This window comes from Colossoma macropomum, unplaced genomic scaffold (assembly GCF_904425465.1).
Source record: "Colossoma macropomum unplaced genomic scaffold, Colossoma_macropomum, whole genome shotgun sequence".
In the NCBI taxonomy this organism is placed as follows: domain Eukaryota; kingdom Metazoa; phylum Chordata; class Actinopteri; order Characiformes; family Serrasalmidae; genus Colossoma; species Colossoma macropomum.
In genome coordinates, this window is record NW_023494790.1 from 24,488,475 (window position 1) to 24,514,548 (window position 26,074).

Below are 26,074 nucleotides of genomic sequence, written 5' to 3' on the forward strand. Positions count from 1 at the left end.
AGCTCAACATTAAAACTAGTTTTTGTGGTGATTTGCTTGTACATCTCGGAAGCCACAGTCACTCTGTGTGGTGTAGCATCTCGTGTAGAGCGAGCAGTGGCTGATAAGTCTGTGGGCAACCACAGCTGCTCTGTGGTCAGTGGAGTTTCACTCATGTCACAGCTGATTGAATAGTCTTATAATGCAAGCTTTTTCACTAATAGGCTGTGCTCCACCAACACGTCCTCATAATTTGTTACGACCATTTTATTTAGCCCATTACAAAATGCTGTATTGTTTACCTAACTGAGAAGTACTACAAATGTGAGTTAAGAGAACTTTTCAACAGAAAGTAAAGAAATCAGATTACAAACTTTTGGACAGTTTAATTCACTGTTTATCTGTGGAATTTTACATGTTGAGGGGAAAAAACAGAATGTGTGGCCTGTGCAAATCTTATGGCACATGTTTTGTTTTCATTTTTTTTTCCAATAATAAAAAAAAATAAAGAAATAATAATAATAATAATAATAATAATAATGATAAAGAACATTTCCATTTTTATATTTGTTCTATGTAGAGTATGTGTTATTATGTGTTCACTTAGGGAAATCAAGAAAACGTAATTTGACTGGGGTTGTTCATACGACTGCCTACTACATAAAGCTATGAAGTTAGTTGTCTTATTTTTTTCCTGACTTTTAATTTTCTACAGTGTAGGCATTGGGAGCATCCACACCTCTGAGCAGGTTAAGCATTGATAGTGATACTGTTTTATTCATGTCACAAGCTGTAAAGTAAAGCTTTGCCTGTTTCTCCTGTGTGTGCAGATATTTGTCATATATTGCTCAAGTGATGATCCAGAGCAAACTCCTTTCTCACAAAAATCTTGGACATATCTCCTTGTTGTCCTTGAACTGATCTAGACCAACAGTTCCCAGTTTTGGTCCAGTTTTTGAACCACTGATCTAGACATAAAAGAGACTGAAATATGATCTCCTGTACACTCTCAGAGAATAACAGTGCTCAACTGTCACTGGGGAGGTGTCCTCAAGGGTATGTCTTCAGTACCTTTAGTTACAAAAAATAATTGTACCATATTCCGTTGAATAGTTTTGAAGTTGTATTGACTCCACACAACCTTTCTTGTCTCCAGGCTTTTTATTTTTTGCTCTGTTTTAAAACATTTGATCATGAAAATGTACAAATATGTACCTGAGAAAAACACAACTGGACCTTAAAACCACTGTTGTACCTTAAAGGGTACATTTGCTTTGTTTGTACCTTGATGAACATGCACAGTACCTTTTTTTCTTGATAGCGTATTACTCATGACATTGCTGAAATTATGATCTCAGGTATGACTCAGAATTTAGTTTCTGCTTAATGCTTCTAAGGAGTTATTAGAAGAAAAAAGTGGGCCTTAAATGAACCCTAGATGATCCTAAAATGAAAAGAGAAGCTACTGTAAGTCTCAGGAGATCAGAACGATATTATAGTGAGCCACACATTTTTCCTTTGTGTTTACATGATGTGAGTGTGCATGTTTGATATTTGATTAGGTTTTATGGTGGAGTTAATGTGTGTATCTTGATGTGGCTGCTGTGCTCTGTAATGACTGCTCTGTTAGCTAACGTCTGCTAACGGATTTACACCCCTCCTCAACCCAGACAGCTGGCCTGTTCCCACAGCAGTCAGAACACACCATTTGCCCTTGACGGGGTGTGAAATTACCATTTCGGATCCACCCTGTAAAGATATCAGCACTCGTCGGCCCCACTGAACAACTGCAGCTCTAGGATCCCGGCTGGCAGTGTGCCTGCTTTCCCCCTGACGAAATCCGTAAACCAGCTGCAGGAAGGAAGAGATCGTGGAATAGAGTGCCATAGAGGAGCACTGTCAGCACATGTTGTTAAATCAGATTTTATTCCACTCAATAAAACCAGTTTCTCAAACATTCTGCATAATTAAGTCATTAAGATGTCAACTGTCATTCAAAGTCGTTTGATGTGAAATGCTTGATTTGAGAGAAACTTACTGAGTCAGAATTGCTTATAGTGGTGGTGATAAGAACCAGATGTCAGAAAAGTTTAGTGGCTCTGAAAGCTGGTTATAAGTTATTTCATTCGTTTAATTTTCTATAAAGTGCCTTGAGTTGATGCTGTTATGAAATGGTGCCATGTAAAAAGAATTTATTGTTATTATTATTACTACTACTACTAATAATAATAATAATAACAATAAGGTTTTTTCCTACAACATATTTTTTTAAACTCACATAGAGGGAGTGGTATGGCAAAAAATGACCCCAAGTTATTTTTTTCAGATTTAACAGACGTTTACTATTATCAACATTACATATAAAAACCCAAAACGTGTGCATACATTGACTGGTCATTTTGGATAGTAAATAAAATGGCAATGTTCCCACTGTGACATTGCGACCCCTGGTTCCCATCACCACTGTAAAGAAATCTAAGTTGGTAAATTTCTCTAGAATTAAGTATTTAACATAAAAGCACCCTAAAATACTTTGTTTACATCTCAATGACTGAATTATGCAGAAATTTTGAAAAATTGGTGGAATTACCCTTTAATGTTTTGAGATGCTTTAGACCCCATGTGTCAAACGCAAGGACTGTGGGCCCAGTCAGGCCTGTGGCACAGCCCCATTCAGCCTGCAAAATTATTTTGATTTTCTATTATTATCAGCCTGTTTCAACCTGAGCTGCACTTCAGTCCCCAGCATGCACTGCCACATAATGTGCGTTCTAGCACCTTTTCTCCAACAACAATCTATAGGCCAGCCATTACACAAAAAGAAAAGATGACTAGTGTCTAGTTCAAGCAAAAAAAAAAAACCTGGGGACATTTATATAGGTTTACAGTAGCCAATGTAGCCTGTTGTTTTATGTAAAAACAATGTATTTTTATTAAAAATGATTTTTGAATAGTTCAAGTATTCAGTGCCTATTTCGCTGTTGCAGTTTTTGCATTTTTGAGTAAACAATGGCCAGTTGGGGTAATGGCAAAATGTTAGGTAAAAATAAAAGAAAAACACAGCTGGTCCACGGATTTGTTGAGATTTTTTAATATAGCCCTCAGTGGTTAAGTTTGACACCCCTGCTTTAGTCCATCAATTCTCAATTATGCATAGGTCAGTGTTTCCCTGCTCTTGTTTAACCCAGTGCTGGTTTGTTAATTAGCATGTTAAATGATTCAGGTGTGTTTGAGCAGGAAAAACACTAAAATGTGCATGCCAGGTGTACTTCAGGACCAGGATTAAGAAGCACCAATTTCTGAGTTCAATTAGAGAGGTGATTCAGCCCAATGGAACTTGAGAAAGTAAAGGGTTGGAATGGCATTTGGTGGACGGCAATGAAAGCACTGTATGTTAAAGTGAACAAAAAGCCTCAGAGGGCTATTAGCTCAAGGCCTGAGACCACTGAATTAATAGAAGATTAGTTTAGCAATGCTCAGTAGATACCATCACAGGCACACATAATCCCTGCTTCCCACTGCCTTTTTATTAAGTGGTTGTTATCCCCCCCCACCAATTTAAGAGAGATGATTCTGTAGATGTTCACACTGCACACTGCAAAACCTTGTGCCGAAAAACTGCACAGGCACACTGACTCACAGGATAGAAGCATTTAAAGGGCCATAAACATTTTTCTTTCATTTTTTCTCTTGAATTCCTAGAGTGTTTGTGTACCTAAAACAGTCAGAATTATTTTTTTGCATGACTGTTTTCTGGCCTGTCTTTATGGCTTAGAATTAAACAGGCTTTATGATTTATGTTTTTGTTACTGCGCCATTTAAGGGCCTCCATACATGTTACCTATTAGAACCATTTGAAGCTAACTCGCTCTCTCTCTCTTTCATCCTCAGAGGAGGGAGCACCCAGACCGGTCTAGTTTTGAAGTATGTGTTGAGGAAGGGGTTTCCTGGCAGAGGGAATTCCACCGTGCCTCGCATCGTCATCCTGCTGACTGATGGAAAGTCCCAGGGTGCTGTGCAGCTGGCTGCCTCTGAGCTCAAGCAGTCTGGAGTCTTGCTGTTTGCCGTGGGCCTCCGATATCCCAGGTATCACCTTCAGCGAGGTGTATTTTTCACAACACACAGATTTCTTTTCACTTTATACTACCAGTCAAAAGCCTGAATGATGAAACTTGAATGATGTATTAAATATTAAAAACTAGAGATGAAAGGGTATACTCATATAGGGAAGAACAAGAAGTTTTGGTTGCAGATATATTTTTTCTTAGTCAAATTTTGTTGGAGATATATATCTAGAATGATTCCAGTATGATTCTAAAATAACTGAGCAAGCTATATAACATATAATAAACTGAAATGACCTGAACTTATTATAAAATGAATATCCAGAACGCCTCATATTCAAAAAGTGGTGATTATTTCTTGCTGATCAAACATTTATGTGTTTATTTTTTAATGTCATAATTTCTTGTTATTCCCCCAAATCCTTTATATTTTTATATCAATAAACCATCGCTTTTCGTTTGGTTTCTTTGGTTTCTAACATTTAAATCATTGTTATTATTAAGTTATTATTGCCAGTATAACAGTTTTTAATAATCTCAACATTTGAACACTAGTGTATCTATATACTTTTGGTGAAATTATCCGGCTGTTAATTTGATCATTTTGAGTACTTGATATTTTGGATATTAATTTTATTATGACATGTTTAATATTGTTTTTCTGTCTTTATAGTTCCGCAGCTCTGTTCATAATCCCAGATGCCCTAATTTATGCAATGCTGATATTAGAATGCTTATTTGGGCTTCTAATAAGTTACAGTTTCTATTACAGATAACCTTCTCAGCAGTCTCGATCCAAGAGTCTGTCTCACAATGGAGTATTTCTTGCTTACCCAGCTAACATTAAGCTTAGTTCAATCTAATCTTGGTGGCAGCGCCAACAGTGTTGTTTTTTTACTGCTATACATATTTCTACATATTTAGTTAATATGAATTCCTTATATTGACGCTTCCTCATTTCATGTGGTTGGCTGTTTATCATAAACGTTGTACTTTCATGTGCACGCGCATGAGCATCAATCACAGCTTGAGAATCTTAACCTGTATTAGCAGAGAAAGTTGTTAACTGCTGTTCTAAAATAAGTTAAGTGCATCTGTGTTTATAAGGTTTTGTAAAGCTGAAACTCAGTCAGAAGGCCAGTGTAAGTTAAACCTGCTTTATTAGACTGACCTCAGATTGACTACTTCTTGTTGTCCAACTACAAGCCAAAACAACTGATGTGTCACTTATCTGCCACTGGGTCGCCTGCTGCTTGATTCTAAATCATAGCCACAAATACTCCCATAGGAGGTGACTGATTGCCTGTTGCTTTGTCATCTTTTCTTCCTGTGTCAGGTGGGAGGAGCTCCACTCTCTGGCCAGTCTTCCTGTGGAGAGTCATGTGTTTTTTGCAGAGCATTTCAGTGATGCTGTGAACGGGCTGCTCACTTCGCTCTCCTCATCCTCCTCCTCCTCCTCCTCCTCCATCTGCACGGCCATCCCGGCAGGTACGTTCTCAGCCCTCAGGCTGTGGCTGTTGAGTGATGGGCTGTCCTCTCCACACTCTCCACTCTTGCTGTCAGTACGGCAGTTAGTGCTTCCTGCTAGTTGTTGATTTGTGCATGTGTCCACAGGGTGTACGGTGGAGTCTTATTCATGTGTGCGAAAAACCCTGGAGACTGTCAAACAGCTGCAGGGAAACTTTATGTGCTGGAAGGGATCTAAAGGATTTTCACCATACACCTCCTTATGTCCATATTACAGGCAAGTGCAGTTCATCTATCACTGTGCTCCAAAAAACTGTCTAAATGTATACACTGCTGTCAAATGTTTGGAAATACCTAGTTTTGTTTTTAATTCAGATGAGCATTTTTTCTTTGTCTTCGCTTTGTCTTTCTGCAAATGTTAATAAACAGTAACTTTTTTTTATTTGATTAACTGTGAAAGTAAATAAATAAATAGTAGTTATGGCATGTGCAAAAGTTTGAACACCCTACGCCTTTTTGTAACTAGCTAGTAGTCCTTTTATTCTTGTTTTAGGAATTTTAACCCACTCTTCATGGCAGAACACTTCTAGTTCTGCAATATTATTGGGTTGTCTTGCATGCTCAGCATGTTTAAGATCGATCCACAGTTTTTAATGTTGTTCAAGTCAGGGTACTGTGCTTTGGGCCATTCCCAAGGCTTCTGCTTGCATTTCTTGAAGTAATTCATTGTGGATTTTAAGGTATGTTTTGGATCATTGTCCTGTTTTTTTTCACCTGCAGCACTTTTTCCACATTGCCTCTATAGGTGTTGTTTTGCATACTTTTGACTTTTGTGGTGAAGTTGCAGCTAAGGTTTTCTTCTGAAGAGAGATTATGTTTGTGTAAACAAACACTGCACAGTAGAACAATACACCTCAAAAAAGGTTTGTCAGCTGAACCTTGCTGCAGATCCTTTGCTGTCATATGGAGGTTTTGCTTTACCTTTCTGACCAGCATATGAGCAGTTCTATCTGATAGTTTTCTTGGTCATCTAGATCTTGCCTTCACTTCTGCAGTTCCCTATTAACTGCCTTTTCCTTATGACATTTCAGACAGTGGAAATTGCAAACTGGCTGTGCTTTGATATCTTTTTATAGCTTTTCTCTGCTTTGTAGGCATCAATTAGTTTCATTCAGTCAGAGAATTTATTACAATCTGGAATCAGCTGACAATTCATGATCTCCCTAACCTCTCCTAATGAGTCAATTAAGATTTAAGTTAAGTTCTTTTGTACATTCCACAGTCTCTATTTTACAATGACCAACAGCATATTTAATTAACGAGACCACCTTTAGTCCTGTTTAATTGGCTTTAGTGCAGTGCAGTATGTGAAACATTGAATAATATCATTGTAAATAGTTTTTCACACATATAAATGTTTGTTGTCCTTGTATCTCTGAAACAGTAACTTTATAAAAAATTGATGTAAATGTAACAGGCCTAGTTAGACGCAGGTTTGCCACTTCACCTAGTGGCTTGATTTTTTTTTCCTTTTTGTTTCTTTTTTTTTCTAAATTCAGTGGATGGGTGGCTATGCTCACAGTGAAATCAAATGTAGATAAATGTCAGTTTTGCTACAGAACCTAATCTTATGTTATTGCATTACAGTGCTGCCTAGTACCTAAACATGTCCCAACCCTAAGAGGATGTTTGAACCAGTCAAACCCATACTTTGTGTACAAATAGTTTGGATGTAAAAAGTAGTAGTTTAACCTTCATAGGAAATGCTAACATATGAAAATGCTTAGATTCTGGGACATTTTCTGTCCAGGAATGGAATTTACTTTTTTTCATCAGGTGTCAAACCTAGTGGGACCACGTCTTCACCATCCATGTGGATGTTGCATAAAAAAGACATTTAAAGTCATTTTGGACCATTTCTGTTGGTCCGTTTGATACAGGAATGACAAAGTATTTGTTATAATATTTGAGAAAGTGCTATTTTGGGAATGAATGCCAATGCCCTCACCTTTTATTTCTTTGTTGTGTTATCACTACTCATCAGCAACTAAACAATGCAGCTGGTTAAACTGCTTTTGGCTCCAAAAGCTTTTCACTCCACTTTAACAATAGGAACAGAAACGTGTCAAATAACTATTTAGGCAAAACCTACTCTTGTTGCCAAGATGCTATGATGAACACGAATCTGGGTGTTGCAAAATATACAGGGTATTAGAAAATTGCTGTTTTATGTTAACAAAGCTTTAGTTATTTCTTACAGTGCTGGGAAAAAAGTGTTTGCCTTCCCACACCCTCCAGATTTCCTCTATTTGTGCATATTTGTCTTACTTAATTGTTTCAGGTCTTCAAACAAAATTTAATACAAGACACAGACACCTGAGTAAACGCAAAATACAATTTTTTTAATGATCTTTTCATTTATTGAAAGAGAAAAGACACCAGCTGACCATGTGTAAAAAAAAAAAGTAATTGCACAATTAGTGATTTAGTCAACCAATTAACCAAATTTAGTTAATAACTGGGATCAGTTAAAATAGACACAGCCAGGTTTGATTACTGCCAGCCGTGTTAATCTAAACATCACTAAATAGAACCTTTTTTCAGCAATGTAAAGTGGGGTTAAAGGCAAAAACTCCTGCTAACCAAGTGGAGCATAAAGGCTTGTCTTACATTTGGCAAAAAATCCTTGATGACCCCCAAGCCTTTTGGAATAATGCTTTGTTGGACTGATGGGAGACAGGGGTTGCTTTTACATCCTCCAAAAGGTAATACAGCAATAACAATAAGAACATTATACCAACAGTCAGCATTAGATGCTTTGCTGCCTGACTTGCCATAACTAAGAGATCCATGAACTCTGCTTTCTACCACAAAATCCTGCAGGACAATGTCTAGTCATCAGTTCACAATCTGAAGCTCACGCACAGTTGGGCTATGCAGCAAGACAGCGATCCAAAGCACAGGAGCATGTCCACCTCTGAATGGCTAAAAAGAAACAAAATTAAGGTTTTGGAGTGGTCAGAGTCCTTACTTGAACCCCATTGAGATGCTGTGGCAGAACCTTAAATGGTCAGTTCATGCTCAAAAGCCCTCCAATGAGGCTGAATTAAAACAAATTTAATTCACAGATTTCACAGGGCCAAAATTCCTCCACAGTGACATGAAAGATATTTTGTTGTAGTTGCTGCTGCTAAAAGTGCACAACCATATTTGTGTGTCAAATTTGCAAAAGAAGAGAAAATCAGGAGCAATTACTTTGTCACAGCACTTATTGAAAAGCAACAGGGAAGATCAAACATCACTTGGATAGACCAGTGTATACCATGATGTAATGATGTACTTTCATTCATGACCTATTCTTTTTTTTTATCAACTTTGATACAGATACACCAAAGCTTACAAACAGCTCCCCACAGTCTGCCACCGAACAGTATGCGCAGGTAAGATGTGAAGTATTTGTTATTGTAGTACTGTTACAGTAATGTGCAAAAGTCAGAGACCACCCTTCATTTAATTTCCGGTCAAAATGGTCATTAGTACAATAATGCAAACCAATAAAAAAAAACAGAAAACATATGTTTAACAGAAAATTACACAGAAGCCTCAACAACTAAATACAATATCTTTTTTTAGTATTTAGAGTGTCAACTCTTTACCTTTACTATTGCTTCTATTTTTTTCAGAAGCTTTGCTTTCAGTTTTTTAGAGAATGTTACAGGGATATTTTTACACACCTCCAAAGTTCATTCTTAGAGGTTGGTTCTCATGATTCAATAAAATCCAAACACATTCATGTCAAGGTCTGGATTCTGGAGTGACCAGTGCATTTTTCACCAGCAGCTTTCTTTTTTGATTTGCAAATGTTCTTCTTTTTTATGTGTTTCCTTTACTCTGTAACAGCTCCTGGGTTGAGTTTTCTTCTCACAGTAGAAGGATGGACAGAAACACCTGTGGATTTTTTCAGATCTGAAGCAAGTGTGGAGCTTGATTTTCTCCTTTCTCTCAGAGATGAAGTGCTGTTTATCTGATGGGGACAGTTTTGGTGGTCTGCCAGTTTTTGCATCATTGTTAGGAGTCCCATTTTCTCTATTTAGTTTAATAATTGTTTATACTCCAGTTTTGGAAACTTCTGTTTTCCCACATATTTTCCTTTGACTTTTCCTTCCTTATGCAAGTTGATCTCAGAAATATTTCCTGAGAAACAAATAACTTGGGAATTAAATGAAGAGTGGTCTCTGACTTCTGCACAGTACTGTAACTCAAACACACTAGACAGAGAGCACTCCTATCCTCTTAAATGTATAGTGACTAAGACTGTATATGAAATATTTTGTTTGTGTGAATGATTACTCTCTCTCTGTCTAGATCCTTGTGATTCCCAGCCATGTCAGAATGGTGGGACGTGTGTGTCTGAGGGGCTGGAGAAATACCGCTGCGAGTGTCCTGCAGGCTACGGCAGTGACCCAAACTGCGGTGAGCTGCATGCTGCTCTCTCCATAGCTGCACTGGCTAATGGATCACTAGCTTTTGGCTCTTGCCCACTCTGTGGTTTATGTGTTTTCTTTGGGCGGTTTGTTGGTCGCGTTGTGCGGTCGCAGCTGTCAGGCTCGACTGTGTGTGTGGGTGTCAGTTTGAGTTCACTTCAGTTGGCATGGTTTAGAGTTACAGTCGGGGTCAGATTTCAGGCCGGGTCATACACGGTTGGCTGGAGTGTTCGTCAACCCCTCTGAGGCTTTGTGTCCTTCTGGTAAAAAGCACAGTCTAATTTTGCTCCGAGTGAAAACCCACACATTCCTCATCTCTAAATACTCCCACAGCATCCACCTTATTGCACTGTGCAGTGATACGCAACAAACCCTGTAACCCAGCACTGTTGCCAAGTAACTGAACCTAGCTCATTGTCCTGTACATATTATGCTTCAATACTGCCCCTGGCTTTCTCTCTCTTTACCTCTCTCACACACGCACATGCATACACTTTCTTTTTAGGGCCCATATTATTGGAATTATAGGAATCTTCCTCACATATTTTTAAAACAAAGTGTTTGATGTAGTTTGCAACTAAAATATTAGTTTCAAAACTTACCCAAATATGCACCTGTTTTCATTTATCCCCCTATTCAGTCTACAGTAGGTTAGCCTCATTCAAAATAGGTATTATAAGGACAGTACTGCTACACATAAGCTAGTCCGTGTCACGCAATGTCCAGACTTTCAAAATTATTGTTCTTAGTGAAGCTGTGCCATGGTGGTCAGTGACTCCCAGCGCTGTTCAGTGACTCTGCGTGTCACAGCCGTCCACTCATCATTTTGCCATTTTACTATGTTAAATTAAATCCATATCAAGACACAGAAAGTCATTGTTGGTGACCTGTGGCTTGAAATGTACACAGAGAAAGGCAGTCAGTCTTTTACATAAACAGACAAAAGCTGCTTGTCTTTTTTCACCTCGAATCATTCAGCTTAAAGCAGTGAGTTTTTGGAGAGGTACCCTGAAACCGAATGTGACAAATGATATTGAAGATTTTATTTAATTAAATCTATACAAGTAGTGTAAAAATGAACCTTATCTTGGCATTTATCGGTGCTCTGACTGTGTCATCGTCACACCTATCTGCACTTATATGTGCTTTGTACTGTATCCACTACGTGGAGCTATGCAGTGCTGTGCAGTGCAGCATGCTTCATCCAGTGTGCGGTGGCCTTTTGGCACCCAAGCAAATTGTCCATTTGCAAACCATTTATCTGGACATTTACTGTGTTTTTGAGTGTAAATCTAGCATGTAACATTAGAACAAATGCAAACAAACGTAAGAAAGTTTATGAAAATTTCTTGTTTTCAGCAAACTAGTTGATAGCTTGAGCTAGTAAGAGAAAACACTGTTTCAAATTTCTCCTTGATGTCCCAACTCTGCTGGGCTGCCACGAGGAGATGTTTGAAAAAGTTAAATGAACACACTGGCATTCTTTAAGTCAGTGTTTTTTGTATCACTGTTATTTATATTTATAATTTTTTCTGAATAAATAAACACTAACTGCCCCGATAAACATCTTTTTATATCAAGTTTTCTCTGGTACCTAAAACTGTTGCACAGTACGGTATAAAGGTACAGTAAAAAAATCAGCCTGATTTCTTGTGAGTGATAAAGAGAGATTGGAAAATGGTCATATAAAAAATTAATTACACCTAGTTTCAGTGCATAAAAACACACAAACATCTTAAATGGAAGGTAGAAGGAAAAATGTAGAATACAGTCCCCTTAGAGTCGTGAAATATATCTGTGAATGGAAAGCTAGAGTAAATGAGGGAGGTTTAGTTAATAAGGGTCAGTGATTGAAGCATTCAGCAGGTTCTCAGAATTTCTTTGATCTAATGAGAGCTTGTGAGATGAGAGCTTGTGAGAGTGTATCAGGAAGTGTTGACTTACTCATCTCCTCAGCCAGTCTTGTCAAACACTGATGACCCCAGTTAGACTACATGACCTTCTTCGCTTGAGAAGGAAGAGATGAGCCTCTTTTGTTTGCTTTTGCAACATTCTGTACTCAATGTCAAGTGTTTTTGTGTGTTCATAGAAGGAAGTGAAAGGGACAACATTTCTCCCATCTCACATTGTGGATGATCTTCATACATGATAGGGATTTTTAGTTTTTCTGAGATTTGAGGACAACAGTGCTAAATTAAAAAGAAACAAACCCACCACAACATATAACTACTGAAAAATGGTACAAAGTAAGTAAGATAATGGCATGATGGACTAATAGCTAAGCAGCTCCTTATTACTTTGCAGTTCTAATTTGACAGTGGGACACCACTGGTTGATGTTTACAGGCTCTCTACAGATGCTTCCCATTCTTTATGAAGTATGCAGTTGACCAGTGCTCTAGAAATACTGACAATACCTACAGTGTTTTAGAGAAAGTGTTGTCATCACCCATCCTTAAACCTAGATCTGAAGCCTAAAATAAATGCATTCTCTGTACACTCTTAGTATACTAAGTATGTGGCACTGTGTTTTTGCACCAGCCATGAGACTCAAGGTCACATTAATCAGTGCAACATTTAACCATATCCTCTCTTTTTTCCAGCTCCTTTGCTGACTTTAGACTGCTCTGTGGATGTGCTTTTCTTGGTGGAGAGCTCTACTGCTCTGACCCTGGAAGGCTTTCTGCGCTTGAAATCCTTCCTGAAGCGCTTCATGCAGGCTGTGCTGAGCTCAGACACCCCAGTGAAGATTGGCCTGGCTCAGTACAGCAATGATGTAAAGCTTGAGGCCCAGGTTGGGCAGCACAGAGAGCCGGTAAAGCTGGTGCGAGCTGTGGAGTCTCTTCAGTACCGAAAGGGAGAAGCCAAGACAGGGAATGCGCTGCGTTATGTCACGCGCCACGGCTTCCAGAGCACACCTGTATTCGCTGATGTTCAGGTAGGGTTGGACGTTATGGCAATATGATATCATTATCATAATAAAGTGTGTCACAATAAGCTTTGTTTTGGCTTTTTCTACTTTTTGTGTGGCTTTTCTGCTCACTCTACATTAAAAAGAAAGACTGGCTGTTTAGCACAATTGCTCATGCATAATTACACTGACATTTTTATATAGATGTAGCACCAGCATTCAAATACAATACAAGTGCAGATACCCCACTCACATTTACATCATAAAATTGCAAATAAAAAAAAATAATTGGCAGATTTCTAATTGCGTGTTTAGAGTAAAAATTGGCCTGCTACGCATCTTGGCTGGTTGTGATTGTGCATCACTAATATAATTTATCATTTTTGACTCTGACTGGTTTTCTCTTCAGAACTTTACATAACTATATTGACCCAACCTGTGTCACAGTAGTTATTAATTTTTATGCACAGTAATGTTGTCAATAATGCAGCTGATCCCTCAAGATTGACAGTATCTATGAAATATGATAACCACAAATATGTATCTAAAAAGCCATTGCTAAGGCTCTGGGACTCCAGTGAACCACAGTGAGAACAGTGGTGAACCTTCCCAGGAGTGGCTGGCCTACCAAAATTTCATCTAGGGCACATTGATGACTCATCCAGAAGGTCACAAAAGAACCCAGACAAACATCTAAAGAACTACAGGCCTCACTTGCCTCATTTAAGGTCAAAGTACACAGTTCCACAATAAGAAAGACACTGGGCAAAAATGGCATCCATAGGAGAGTTGCAGTGCACAAACAACTGCTGGCCTAAAAGAACACAAAGGCCTGTCTCGCATTTGCCAAAAATCTAGACAACCCCCAAGACTTTTTGAATAATATTCTGTGGACTGATGAGTCCGCCTGTCAGTTTGTGACCTGAAGCTCAAGTGCAGTTGGGTTATGCAGCAGGACAATAATCTGTCCACCTCTGAAGGACCCAAAAGAAACAAAATTAAGGTTTTGGAGTGGCTGAGTCACAGTCCTGACTTGAACCCCATTGAGATGCTGTGCCAAGACTTTAAACGGGCAGTTTGTGCTCAAAAATCCTCCAGTGTAGCTGAATTAAAACAACTTTGCAAAGAAGAGTGGGCCAAAATTTCATCAGTGATGATGTAAAAGACTCATTGAAGTTATAGCAAACATTTGATTGCAGTTGTTGCTGCTGAGGGTGGCTCAACCAGTTACTAGGTTTAGGAGGACAATTACTTTTTAACATAGGTTATATAAGTTTTGAATAAATCTTTATCTTTAATAAATAGAATGATAATTTAGAAGTTGCATTTTGTGTTTACTCATGTTTATCTTATTTGAAAATGATCTGAAATATTTAAATGTGACAAAAGCAAAAATAGAAAAATCGCGGGCAGGCAAATACTTTTTCACAGCAGTGTAGGTGTACTCGTATATGTATTTTATAATCATTAAACTGTATTTCAAAGACACTATTGTGATACTTTCATAAAAGTATTGTGATATTTTATTTTTGCTATATTACCCACCCCTACATTCAGGATGACCTGCCAAGGGTAGTAGTGCTGATCACTGGGTCACCGTCCGCTGATCCTGTAGTGGAGCCCGCCAAATACGCACGAGACCGGGAGATTTTCATCATCGGAGTGGCGCCGGAGGGAATGAAGGAGGAGATCAACAACATCACAGGAAATCCTCAGCGCACCATCACTTACAGCAATCCTGACAGGCTGAGCTCAAAAATCCCTGAGCTCAAAGCCAAAATCTGCAGCGTGGACAACCAGGGTACGGACCATCTGCCCTCACTGTAAAACAGCCCTCCACACTGTGCTAACAATATCAGCTCCAGTATGATACAGCACACATAGTACCATAATTCCTTTCTTTCTGTACCACACATTATTTGTGCATTTTATGCCTGATACAGTCACATTCTACCTGATCTGTTTACTATATTAATATTAACAGGCCTATATAGTGGAAAACCAGGTTTAAATTATTTTACATAATAAAATATTTTAGTGTAGTATTGAAGCATTGTTTCAAAATGTACCATCCACTCTCCAGTCCGTACAGCCCATATATAGAACCTAACCTGTAAAAACAGCCTGTTTTGAAGACACAACTGATGTACCAAATACCAGGTTACATATATTTAGAAATGGACTGCTTTTTGAATGAGACCTAATTCAGGACAGCCTGTTACAACAGAGCTCATTTACATACATGAGTTTTAAAGGCACAGTAACAAAAATAGCCTGTTTAATTCTAAGAGATAAAGAGAAGTTGGAAAATGGTCATGAAAAAATGAATTAGGACTGTTTTTAGTACATAAAGCGACAAAAATGTTATATATAGACTTTGTGGGGAAAAAATACATAAAACAAATATAGGTCCTAACTACTAAGTTGTAGACTTTGTTTGCATACTGTGGATATGTATATTTTGTAATACAGTTTGTTGGTGTATATTGTATTTGTTGATATTATTGGTTACTATTTGTGTTCTGTATAGGGCAGTACATCTCTAAGCTGACACCAATTCAATTATGATTATTTAAGAAACTATTTAATGCATCATAAAATTTCATAACTGTTTGGTTATTTTGTTTGATTCCAAAGTAGCCTAAAAAATACACTGAATACATAAATATAATGACAATTACAATAAACAATAAACCAAGACCTTTTTTTATTATGTTTAAAAATAGCTTGAAATGATTTTGACTTAATCACATCGATGCAGTTCTCCACCTTCATGATGAATAATAAAAAAAACCCTTAATTCTGTATTAAATGTTTACATAAGCACCAGTTTCATCAGTTCCTCATACATGCAAATGTATTTGGCTAATAAGTTGATTCTGAATATATTCCCGGTCCTGATTCTGACTGAATCTCTCTGTATCTTACAGGGTGTCTGGGGCAGGCGGTGGACCTGATCTTCGTTCTGGATGCCTCAGCAAGTGTGGGCAAAGACAACTTTGTCCATTTGCAGGACTTTGTGCGCAGCACCTCTGTGCAGTTTGACGTTAACCGTGACGTGGCTCAGGTGGGCCTGGTGATTTATGGCCGACGGCCCGTCTCCGTCTTTGAGCTGGACACTCATGACTCGGGCTCGGCCGTGCTGAGAGCGGTGGGGGATGCATCCTTTCAGGGTGGAAAAGGCTCCACAGGCTCTGCACTTCTCCATGTCCACTCTCACAGCCTGACGGTGGGGAAGGGAGCGCGGCCAGGGGTCAACAAGGCTGTTGTTGTGCTAACGGATGGGACAGGAGCAGAGGACGCGGCAGTGCCCGCTCAGAAGCTGCGGGACAATGGGGTGTCCGTGTTTGTGATTGGAACAGGAGATGTGCAGAGAGACAGCCTACTGCGCATCGCCGGCTCTGAGGATCATGTGATTACTGTGCCCTTCTACGAGGACCTGAAGTACTTTGAGGACGTGCTGGTGCAGATGGTATGCTCAGGTAAGAGGAGAGGAGAATATAGGAGGAAAAAAATGAAGAAAATATTGCCATATCAGTACCATGTACATCCTTTTTTGTCTCATTTTTAATTTTTACACCATTTAAAAATGCAACACTGTTGATGCCCAAAATCTGTTTTGATGTCTAATAGTTAAAGCAGTGGACTGCTTGTCAATTTTGTGGTGTTAAGTTGCGATACTATAATAAATTAACTGTTAAACGCCAAGAGAATTTAACTTGAAAGTAGTAGTTTTAATAATTAATAATAATTTGTAATAGTACAGAACAGTACCGTGCACACTTCATTTGTTTAATGTCCAGTCAAAATGGCAAGTACAAGTTATTCATTTTTCATGAGATATTTCTGATCAGATGTTTGTGGTTAATATAGCACCAAAAAGGGTCCTTCTATTGTAACAATGTCAAGCTTGTAACAATAGACGAACCCTTTTTGGTGCTATATCGAACCATTTTCACAAAGGTTCTATATAGAACCATATACAACACATTGTCCAAAAATCTAAGGAACCACTTCACTATACAAAGAACCATTTAGGTATGAAATGGTTTTATATAGAACCTTTTACAACCCCATTTCCAAAAATGCTGTACAAAATGTGAATGCAAACAAAATGCAATGATGTGCAAATCATTAAAACCCTATATTTATTTCTGAAATAGTACAAAGACAACATATCAAATGTTGAAACTGAGAAATTGTATTGTTTATTTGAAAAAGATGTGCCCATTTTGAATTTGGTGAAAGCAACATGTTCCAAAAAAGTTGGGATGGGGCAACAAAAGGATGGTAAAGTTGTATAATGCTAAAAAAACACCTGAAGGTTGATTGACAACAGGTCAGTAACATCACTGGGTAAAAAAGTGCATCCCAGAGAGGCTGAGTCTTTCAGAAGTAAAGATGGGGAAGGGTCTGTGAAAAGACTCTGTGAAAGACTGTGTGGGCAAATAGTGCAACAATTTAAGAATAACGTTTCTAAACGTAAAATAGCAAAGAGCGTTTGCTTTTCATCATTTACAGTACAGAATATCATTACAAGATTCAGAGAATCTGGAGAAATCTCTGTATGCAAGGGACAAGGCTGAAAACCAATATTGGCTGCATTAAAAACAGACACAATTCTGTCCTCGGAAGCACAGCATGGGCTCAGGATCACTTCTGAAAACCACTGTGTCCTGTGGTCCAACAAATCAAAATTTTAAATTGTTTTTGGAAATCATTGACACTGCATCCTCTGGGCTAAAGACCATCAGGCTTGTTATCAACACTCAGTTCAAAAGCCATCAGTGATGGTATAGAGGTGCATTAGTGCAAATGGCATGGGTGACTCGCATATCTGTGAAGGCACCATTAATGCTGAATGATGTATACAGGTTTCGGCAACATATGTTGCCATTCAGACAACGTATTTTTCAAGGAGGGCCTTAATTATTTCAGCAAGACAATGTAAAACCACATTCTGCATGTATTACAGCAACATGGCTCTATAGTAAAAAAGTTATGGTGCTAAACTGGCCTGCCTGCAGTCCAGACCTGTCACCCAATGAAAACATATGGTACTTTATGAAACCAAAAATATGACAAGAGACCCCAAACTGTTGAACAGCTGAAATGCTAGAACAGCAAGAACAGCAAGCAAGAACAGGAAAACATTTCACTTTCAAAACTACAGCAGTTGGTCTTCTCAGTTCCAAAACACAGTGTTGTTAAATAAAGAGGTGATGCACCACGGTGCTAAACATGCCCCTGTCCCAACTTTTTTGGAATGTGTTGCTGGCATCAAATTCAAAACAGGTATATATTTTTCAAAAAACAACAAAATTTCTCAGTTTTAGCATTTGATATGTTGTCTTTGTACTATTTTCAAATAAATGTAGGGTTTAAATGATTTGCTCGTCATTGCATTTTGTTTTCATTTATATTTTGCACAGCCTCCTAACTTTTTTTGGAAATGGGGTTGTACTAAAGAACCCTTGAAGAACCATCTTTTGTATGTGTGTTAGTAGTAACTGAGTAGTTATTTTACATAAATGAGAATAATGAGTCTGGAGTCTGAAAGGGTTAAAACAGTGGTGCTATGCCACCTATGAATTCAGTCTAATGTAAAATTGTAGGTCTACAAGTTCTTGGATGAGTAAAGGCTAACATCTGTGTGGGCAGATAAAATCTGTTATCCATCCACTGAGTAAAAAAAAGCAAAAAACACATTAATAACCAAAGAGAATCCAGCCTAAATCTTTGTATGATGTTCTCTGAGTTTAAACAAAGTGCATCCTGTTCCTTCTGAGAGAGTTTTTTGGTGAAAGTACTCCTCAGCTATAACCATGATGAAAGGCCCGGAGGTTCACCTTTCAACACGTCATCACTCTTTTCCAGGCCCAGTAAGTGTCAGCAGTAATAGTCCATGTAAAGCTTTTTATTTCTCTTCTCTCTTTCTCTCTTTGTAGATGTGAAGAAGCCGGTGAACCTATGTAGGCCCAACCCGTGTATGAACGACGGCGTTTGTGTCCTACTGAACAGGAGCTATCGCTGTGAATGCCGAGGCTGGGAGGGCCCTCACTGCGAGACACGTCTGTATTAATAGCTGTTCATGAATTCCATTTTGTGCCTGTGCATTGTATGTATTTATTTTAATATTTAATGTGTGTTACATTATCAAATTTTGACAAAATATGACGGTGACTATATTTTTGCAGAGCGCTTTCTATGAAAAGTTTTATGGGCACCTTTTTTGAAATTTGAATATTCTAGCTGTTTCCTTTCAATTAAGTAAGATTAAATACCTTCAAAGGTATTGTTAACATAAAACAGCTATTTAGTTGTTAGGAGGAGTAGATTTTGCCTAAATTGTTTAAGTTTTGCAAGTGGAATTTATTTTACAAATTCTTGCTTGATACAAGACTTCAGCTGCAGAACAGTCTGTCTCCTCTTCATGATGCGCCGTACATTTTCAATAGCAGATAGATCTGGGCTGCAGGCAGGCCAGTCAAGACAAGCCATGCTGTTGTAGCACATACAGAATAAGGCCTGGCATTGTCTTGCTGAAATAACCATGGACTTCCAGGGAAAAGATGTCATCTTGATGGCAGCAGATGTCTCTCTAAAATCCCAATATACGCCTCTGCATCAGTGATACCTTCAAACATATGCAAGTCACCCATGCCGTGGGCACTGATGCAGCCTCTACCATGACAGATTTCGGCTTTTCATCCTTTGTTGATAAAAGTCTGGATGGTTCCTTTGGTCTTTGGCGCAGAGAACTTGATGTCCATTTTTCCCAAAAACAGTTTGAAATGTAAACTCTGCTGACCACAGAACACATTTCCACTGTCTTTCAGAATGTTGGAGATGAGCTCGGGCCCAGAGAACTTAGCGGTGTTTCTTCATAGATTTGCCATATGGCTTTCTCCTTGTGTAATGGGCTTTAAAGTTGTATATCTTGATGCAGTGGCGGACTGTGTTAAATGACGTTTTTTTTCGTACTCCTGAGCCCATGTGGCTGTATTTTACACAGTAGCATGATGATTTCTCATGCAGTGCTGTCTGGAGGGCTCTAAGGTCATGCACATTCAACAGTTTCCAGCCTTGCCCTAAACAGACTGAGATTTCTCCAGACTCCCTTACACCATTCAAAACTGTATTACTTGAATATCCTGTAAACTTTTCACTTATATTTTGCCCCATCGCAACTTTTTTGAGTGTGTTGCAGGCATCAAATTCAAAAGTTGTATATATTCACAAAATATAATCATGTTGGTCAGCCAGAAACACTGAAAGTGATTTCTTTGTACTTTTGTCAGTTAAATGAAGTTTCCAGAGAATAAATTTTTTTGCATTTTACAAAATGTCCCAACTTTTTTAGAAATGTGGTTTGTAAGTTAACGTGCTCATTTGTATTGAAGACATTTTGACAGTATTTTGTACTTTATTGAAGGCACTTAATGTACACTATATGGCCAAAAGTATTGGGACATATACATATTACACCTACAGGAGCTTTTATGACATCCCATTCTAAATCCATAGGCATTTATATGGAGTTGCCCCCCCACCACCTCCTTTGCAGCTATAACAGCTTCCACTGTTTTGGAAAGGCTTTCTACAACATTTTGGAGTGTGTCTGTGGGAACTGTTCCTATTCACCCAGAAGGGCATTTGTGAGGTCAGATACTGATGTTGGATAAGAGGACCTGGCTTGCAATCTCTGTTTTAGTTCATCCCAAAGGTGTTCAGTGGGTTTGAGGTCAGGGCTATGTGGGCCAGTCAAGTTCTTCCACACCAAACTCACCCAGCCATGTCTCTATGGACTTGCTTTGTGCACTGGGGCTCAGTCATGCTGGAACAGAAAAGGGCCTTTCCCAAACTGTTCCCACAAAGTTTAAAGCATACAACTGTCCAAAATGTCCTGTTATGCTGAAGCATCAAGATTTCCCTTCACAGGAACTAAGGGGCCAAGGCCAACCCCTAAAAAACAACCCCATAGCATTATCCCTCCTCCAACTTTACACTTGGCACAATGCAGTCAGGCAGCTAACATTCTCCTGGCATTCGCCAAACCCAGACTCATCCATCAGACTGCCAGATTGAGAAGCGTGATTCGTCGCTCCACAGAATATGTTTCCACTGCTCCAGAGTCCAGTGGCGGTGTGCTTTTTACGCCACTCCATCCGACGCTTGGCACTGTGCTTGGTGATGTAAGGCTTGCATGCAGCTGCTCAGTCACGGAAAGCCATGTCATGAAACTCCCAGCACAGTTTTTGTGCTGATGTTGATGCCAGAGGAGGTTTGGAACTCTGCAGTTATTGAGTCAGCAGAGCGTTGGAGACTTTTATGCGCTATGTAACTCAGAACTCAGCGACCCTGCTCTGTAACTTTACGTGGTCTGACACTTCATGGCTTAGTTGCTATGGTTCCTAAATGCTTCCACTTTTCAATAATTCCACTCACAGTTGATTTTGGAATACTGCAAAGTCCCTTCGAGCGTGCTCTTTAATTTTGTATGCTGGCTGGAAAGCTGAGCGATTCGTGTTGTTTCCAGAGTAAAAGGCAAGCTCTGTGTCTCCACCCCCTGCTCCTAGTGTCCTCACTCCTCCCAGCCTCCCAAAGATCTTCACACCATTCTTTCATAAATGTTTGTAAAGGCAGACTGCATTGCTAGGTGCATGATTTTATACACCTGTGGCAATGGGACTGAATAAAACTCCTGAACTCAATGATTAAGAGATGTGTCCCAATACTTTTGTTCATATTGTGTATGTTGTTGATCATCTGCTTTGAGTCTTTTGAAAGCTTTGGTTGATAGCATTGTTTGTGCTGTGTTGATCTGTGCTTTGTTTATGTGGAGAAACCATTACTGAACCAGTACATTTTGCATTCCCCTACAGGAAGTAGACAGCAGCCCTCCAGAGGAGACCTCCCTAAACCTGCAGCACAGAGACGCCGCCAAAGAACGAGCAGCAAAGAGCTACTGCAGCGCTACAGAGAACACCGCAGGAGACATGCTGGCCGATCACAATGATGAGCCACACAGGGCATTCCACACTCTTACTCACTCCTTAGAGAGCGTCACAGCTTACCTACCAGGAGAAAAGGGAAACATTAAAGGGAAGTATGTATTTTGCCTGGCTTACTGTGAGCTATTTAGTGCAGGAAATTGGAGTTAGTGAGAATCCTCAGACTTGCTGCAGCAACATTCATCACAGGCTCTGTCATCATTACACTAGACAAGTAAACATATCATTACACTCCCTGTGAGGAGGCGGGGGAAGCCACTTCCTTTTTTTACAGTTTTAAAGACTGCTCTTCATCAGGCCTTTTTAAACATACAGCTGTTAAAGCTGTAAAAGCAAGACATAATTATTGTAACACAACAAAAAAATTGCAGCCTGTCAATTAAAAAATGCTTTTAGTGCCTTATGTCAGGAGTTTTTTTTAATATAAATGTTCTATGTTTTTCATATGTTGTCCATTATCAGGACATAATTATCAGGTGCTCACATCATTTTCATATGCATTGCTTAAGGTCCATTTCAGGTGCATTTCTTTTTGCATTTCTATGCAAAAGTCAGAGACCCCCTTTTATCATTTATTTAAATTCCTGTCAAAATTTAGTACAAGTTATTATTTTTTCAGCATCAGGAAAAGCAGAAAACCTATATTTAACTGAAAATCACACAGAAGCTTCAACAACTAAATGTGATACATTTTTCAGTATTTAGTGTGTCCACCTTTATTACAGCTTCCACTCTTTTTGGAAGACTTGCTCTCATTTTTTTTAAGAAATCTGCAGGGACATTTTTCCACACTTCCAAAGTTCAGTCTTAGAACTGTTAGTTAGTTAGAACTTAGTTGCTTGTAGTTTCTGCTTCTTATGATCCAAGTAATCCCAAACACACTCAGTGATGTAGAGATCTGGACTCTGGGGTGGTCAGTCCATTGTTTTAAGAACTTTTTTTGTTTAAGATCTTCTTTGTTTGATTAGCATACATCTTTTTTGTCCATTTCCTGTTCTCAGTAACAGCTCCTTGACAGCTACACATCCTTTCAGACTCATAGTATTGAGTTGTCTTCTCACAGTGGAAGGATGGACAGAAACACGTGTGGATTTTTTCAGATCTGAAGCAAGAGTGGAGTGCCAAGGCCAGTAAATCAGATCTTCATGAAGCTGAAAATCGATCAGAAACAGTCCCACAACATTAGATGTTTGAGCTCTGGAAAAAGTCTAATGAATGAAGATGAAATGAATAACCATCTCATTTCTTGAGAAATATTTCCTGAAAATGAATAACCTGTACTTAACGGCTGTTTTGACTTGAAATTGAAAAAATGAAGGGTGGTCTCTGGCTTTTGCACAGTGCTATATAGGCTACTGACAAAGTTTCAGAACGGTTTGTGATGTCAATGTTTGATGTTCAGAAAACCTTTGTTACATAAGGCCTCTTTCAGGAGGCGCATTTTAAATATTTATTTTACATGCTTATATATTGTGCTAATGAACTGTGCAATTATTAAATGTCTCTTTTTTTTAAACAGTCATTTAGATTGCTTATAATGTTGTACATGCAAATCATACTAATTTGGCACCACCTATTGGAGGAACAGTTCATAAGTACATTTTGTAAACATATCTACTGTGGTTATGAATTGTAAAATTATTAAATTACTCTTTTTTTCCAAAGTAATTTGGATACCTTATAATGTACATATAAATCATACTTGTCATTTGGTGCCACCTACTGACCTACTGTGGTTCAGAATTGTAAACTTGTCATGTGAATGTTATGTTGTATATACAAATTATGCTTGTTTTTGGTGCCACCTACTGGGAAAAAAATTGAGAAATTTTCCTTTTCATCTGCGATGTTTAGTTTGAGATATTGATTATAGAGTATTAAGAGATGTTGGTACATATAAAGCCTTTCTGTCAGTACTGATTTTTATTTGAATAAAAAGTGCATGTTTTTGCTAGCATACAGTAATGTCAAATGAAACTGAACTGCTTTGTAATATGTATTTACATCTAGCCTACCAGCATACATAAACCAGGCTACAATCTAGACTGTACCAAATAGTTAACCATATGAGCGACACATTGTAGCTTGCTGCAATGAAAAAACTAATGGCTCTCAAAGTTCTCCCATCTTCTAACATCTCTTAGATGTATTTAAAAATGCTCCTTTCTGTAATGTGCTTATGTCTGTTATAAAAAATGTATTTAAATTTCTCCCTTTTCATATAAAAAAAGAATTAAATAGATTGTTTCAACAGTGTCCAGTGGCATTGTTGGAGAAATGCAGGGGACAACAGCATTATCTTTGATAAGCTGCTTGCAGTAAGCAGTACCATTGCAGTCTCTCATTGGAGTAGAAGCAAAAAAAGGGGGTGTGGCATGATGACTGAGGGGGCGTAAACTGCAGGGTGAAGAATGCGTGCCTTCTCTCCTTTCCTGCCATCAGCCCTGGCCCAAACAGACAATACAGCTTGAGTTGACCAGAGGCTGTGTTAGTTGAGAGTCTTCATGTCACATTTAAACATTCTCCATTTCCAATTCTATGCTTAGGTTGTCGATTTCTTTTCCCACTCCTGCAAAGAAAGAGGTGTTCAGGTCAAACACTAAAGCCATAAAAAGAAAAAAAGACTATGAGGTTAGAGTGCAGAATGCCATTTTGTGTCTTTGTCATGCTTAAGAAAGCAAAGAATAGATTTAAAGTTCATTCTATCTAGTCTTCATCTGGAGTTTATTGTTGCTATTGTCTAAATGTGGATGGAAAAGTGCCCAGGCCAGTAAATCAGACCTTCATGAGGCTGAAAATTGATCAGAAACAGCACCACAACAGATCAAAAACAAGAAATTGTTCATAATCCAAAGCACACCACTTCACATCTGTGAAACATGGTGGTATGAACATAAATGGTAGAGGCTATATTTACTGATGAAATGACTGCTGATAGCAGAAGTAAGTATTTTGAAGTGAGCTCCACTGAGGACGTACTTCACTTGCAGAGGAATCAAAGCAAAACCCCCCAAATGAAGCTGGAACTGAAAACTGTATTTTCGGTCTAGAAAAGTGTCACCTGGGAGAGACTGGTGATATCTGTCAGTGACCTCAAGGAGTAATCAAGTGCAAAAGATGTTAATTATCAAATAAAATGTCTATTTATAGCACCCTAAAATGGTTGATGATATTTCACCCAATACATTTGTATTATTAATTTATGACTTTCTGCACTTTCACCTCATAGTTACTGTTTCACTTCAAAGCCAGCAGACCACAGAACCAAAACATCAGAAACACTCCCTGTCAAATTATTTACATTCTGCATCATACATATGAAACAGGGGAATGTCTGGGCTTTCAGATAAGGCTTCTCACCTTGGCTTTCTGCAGTACGTTTCCTTTGCTGGGTGCCATGATAGACAAAGGCCTGTTCTTCAGTGCTGTGGCCGAGTTCACAGGTGAAGAGTCCCCATTGTTGACAGGCGTCGTTTGGGCAGGAGGGACTGTCTTGGGCTGAAAAGAAAGAGGACAACACATCAGCATCTAGTAAAGCCATGCAGTCATTTTCTTCTCAATGCAGTGGCTGCAGTAGCCAGTTCAGACTGATCTATGATGTGACTGAAAATAGGCTGTAGTTCTGATGGTAACCTTAATTATTTAGGAAATCTGTCCCTTCTGAACAGTCAGTAAGGAAATATTTGAGGGTGCCGCTGTGGTGAGCACACATACAGTGGGCTGTGTATCCAGTAGGCCGCTGTCCACTGTGGTGCCCAAAGTAAAGGGTCCAGCCTCCACCTTCCGCAAGCTCTCCTTCACTTCAACCAGCCTGAGCTCCACCTCCACTCTCCGGCGCTCTGCTTCTCGACATGCCTCCTCCCTCTGCTTCAGAAACGCTTCCAGAGAAGCCTGCTTAGAGGGGTCTATGAAAGACAGCATAATAAGACAGTTCAGATCTTTATACACAAAGCTGTAGTTGGAAGGACTATAAAGTTGGAATGTAACCATGGAAGTGGGTGTGGTCCATTGATTCCTATATCAGTGTTGTAGTCCACATCAGATGTGTTTTTTAAGCAATTAATCAATATACATTTCTACCATCTGGATAATGATAGCTGGGCAGTAAAACAACTCAACACTATGTGTCTGAAAGGATGTTTAGCTGTCAATAAGC

The 26,074-nt window shown here is 38.8% G+C and overlaps 2 protein-coding genes across 3 annotated transcripts in view; one reads left to right on the forward strand and one right to left on the reverse strand.

Annotated features, from left to right (window-relative positions):
• The window catches only part of vwa2 (von Willebrand factor A domain containing 2), a 35,991-nt gene extending 13,105 nt beyond the window's left edge, over positions 1 to 22,886 (forward strand). The window contains exons 6-15 of the mRNA XM_036572711.1: positions 3,871 to 4,065; positions 5,380 to 5,531; positions 5,658 to 5,787; positions 8,895 to 8,950; positions 9,876 to 9,983; positions 12,597 to 12,931; positions 14,462 to 14,705; positions 15,835 to 16,386; positions 18,853 to 18,975; positions 21,790 to 22,886. Coding sequence (XP_036428604.1) covers positions 3,871 to 4,065; positions 5,380 to 5,531; positions 5,658 to 5,787; positions 8,895 to 8,950; positions 9,876 to 9,983; positions 12,597 to 12,931; positions 14,462 to 14,705; positions 15,835 to 16,386; positions 18,853 to 18,975; positions 21,790 to 21,923 — 2,029 coding nt within the window. The 3' untranslated portion in view covers positions 21,924 to 22,886. The remainder of the gene's footprint in view (positions 1 to 3,870; positions 4,066 to 5,379; positions 5,532 to 5,657; positions 5,788 to 8,894; positions 8,951 to 9,875; positions 9,984 to 12,596; positions 12,932 to 14,461; positions 14,706 to 15,834; positions 16,387 to 18,852; positions 18,976 to 21,789) is intronic.
• A 62-nt stretch (positions 22,887 to 22,948) lies between these two features.
• The window catches only part of afap1l2 (actin filament associated protein 1-like 2), a 48,164-nt gene continuing 45,038 nt past the window's right edge, over positions 22,949 to 26,074 (reverse strand). Inside the window, exons 18-20 of one of the 2 annotated variants that reach the window (XM_036572712.1) lie at positions 25,633 to 25,823; positions 25,279 to 25,416; positions 22,949 to 24,487 (exon numbers count right to left, since the gene is read on the reverse strand). In XM_036572712.1, coding sequence (XP_036428605.1) covers positions 24,461 to 24,487; positions 25,279 to 25,416; positions 25,633 to 25,823 — 356 coding nt within the window. In that variant the 3' untranslated portion in view covers positions 22,949 to 24,460. The remainder of the gene's footprint in view (positions 24,488 to 25,278; positions 25,417 to 25,632; positions 25,824 to 26,074) is intronic. The other variant, XM_036572714.1, reaches the window with a different exon arrangement.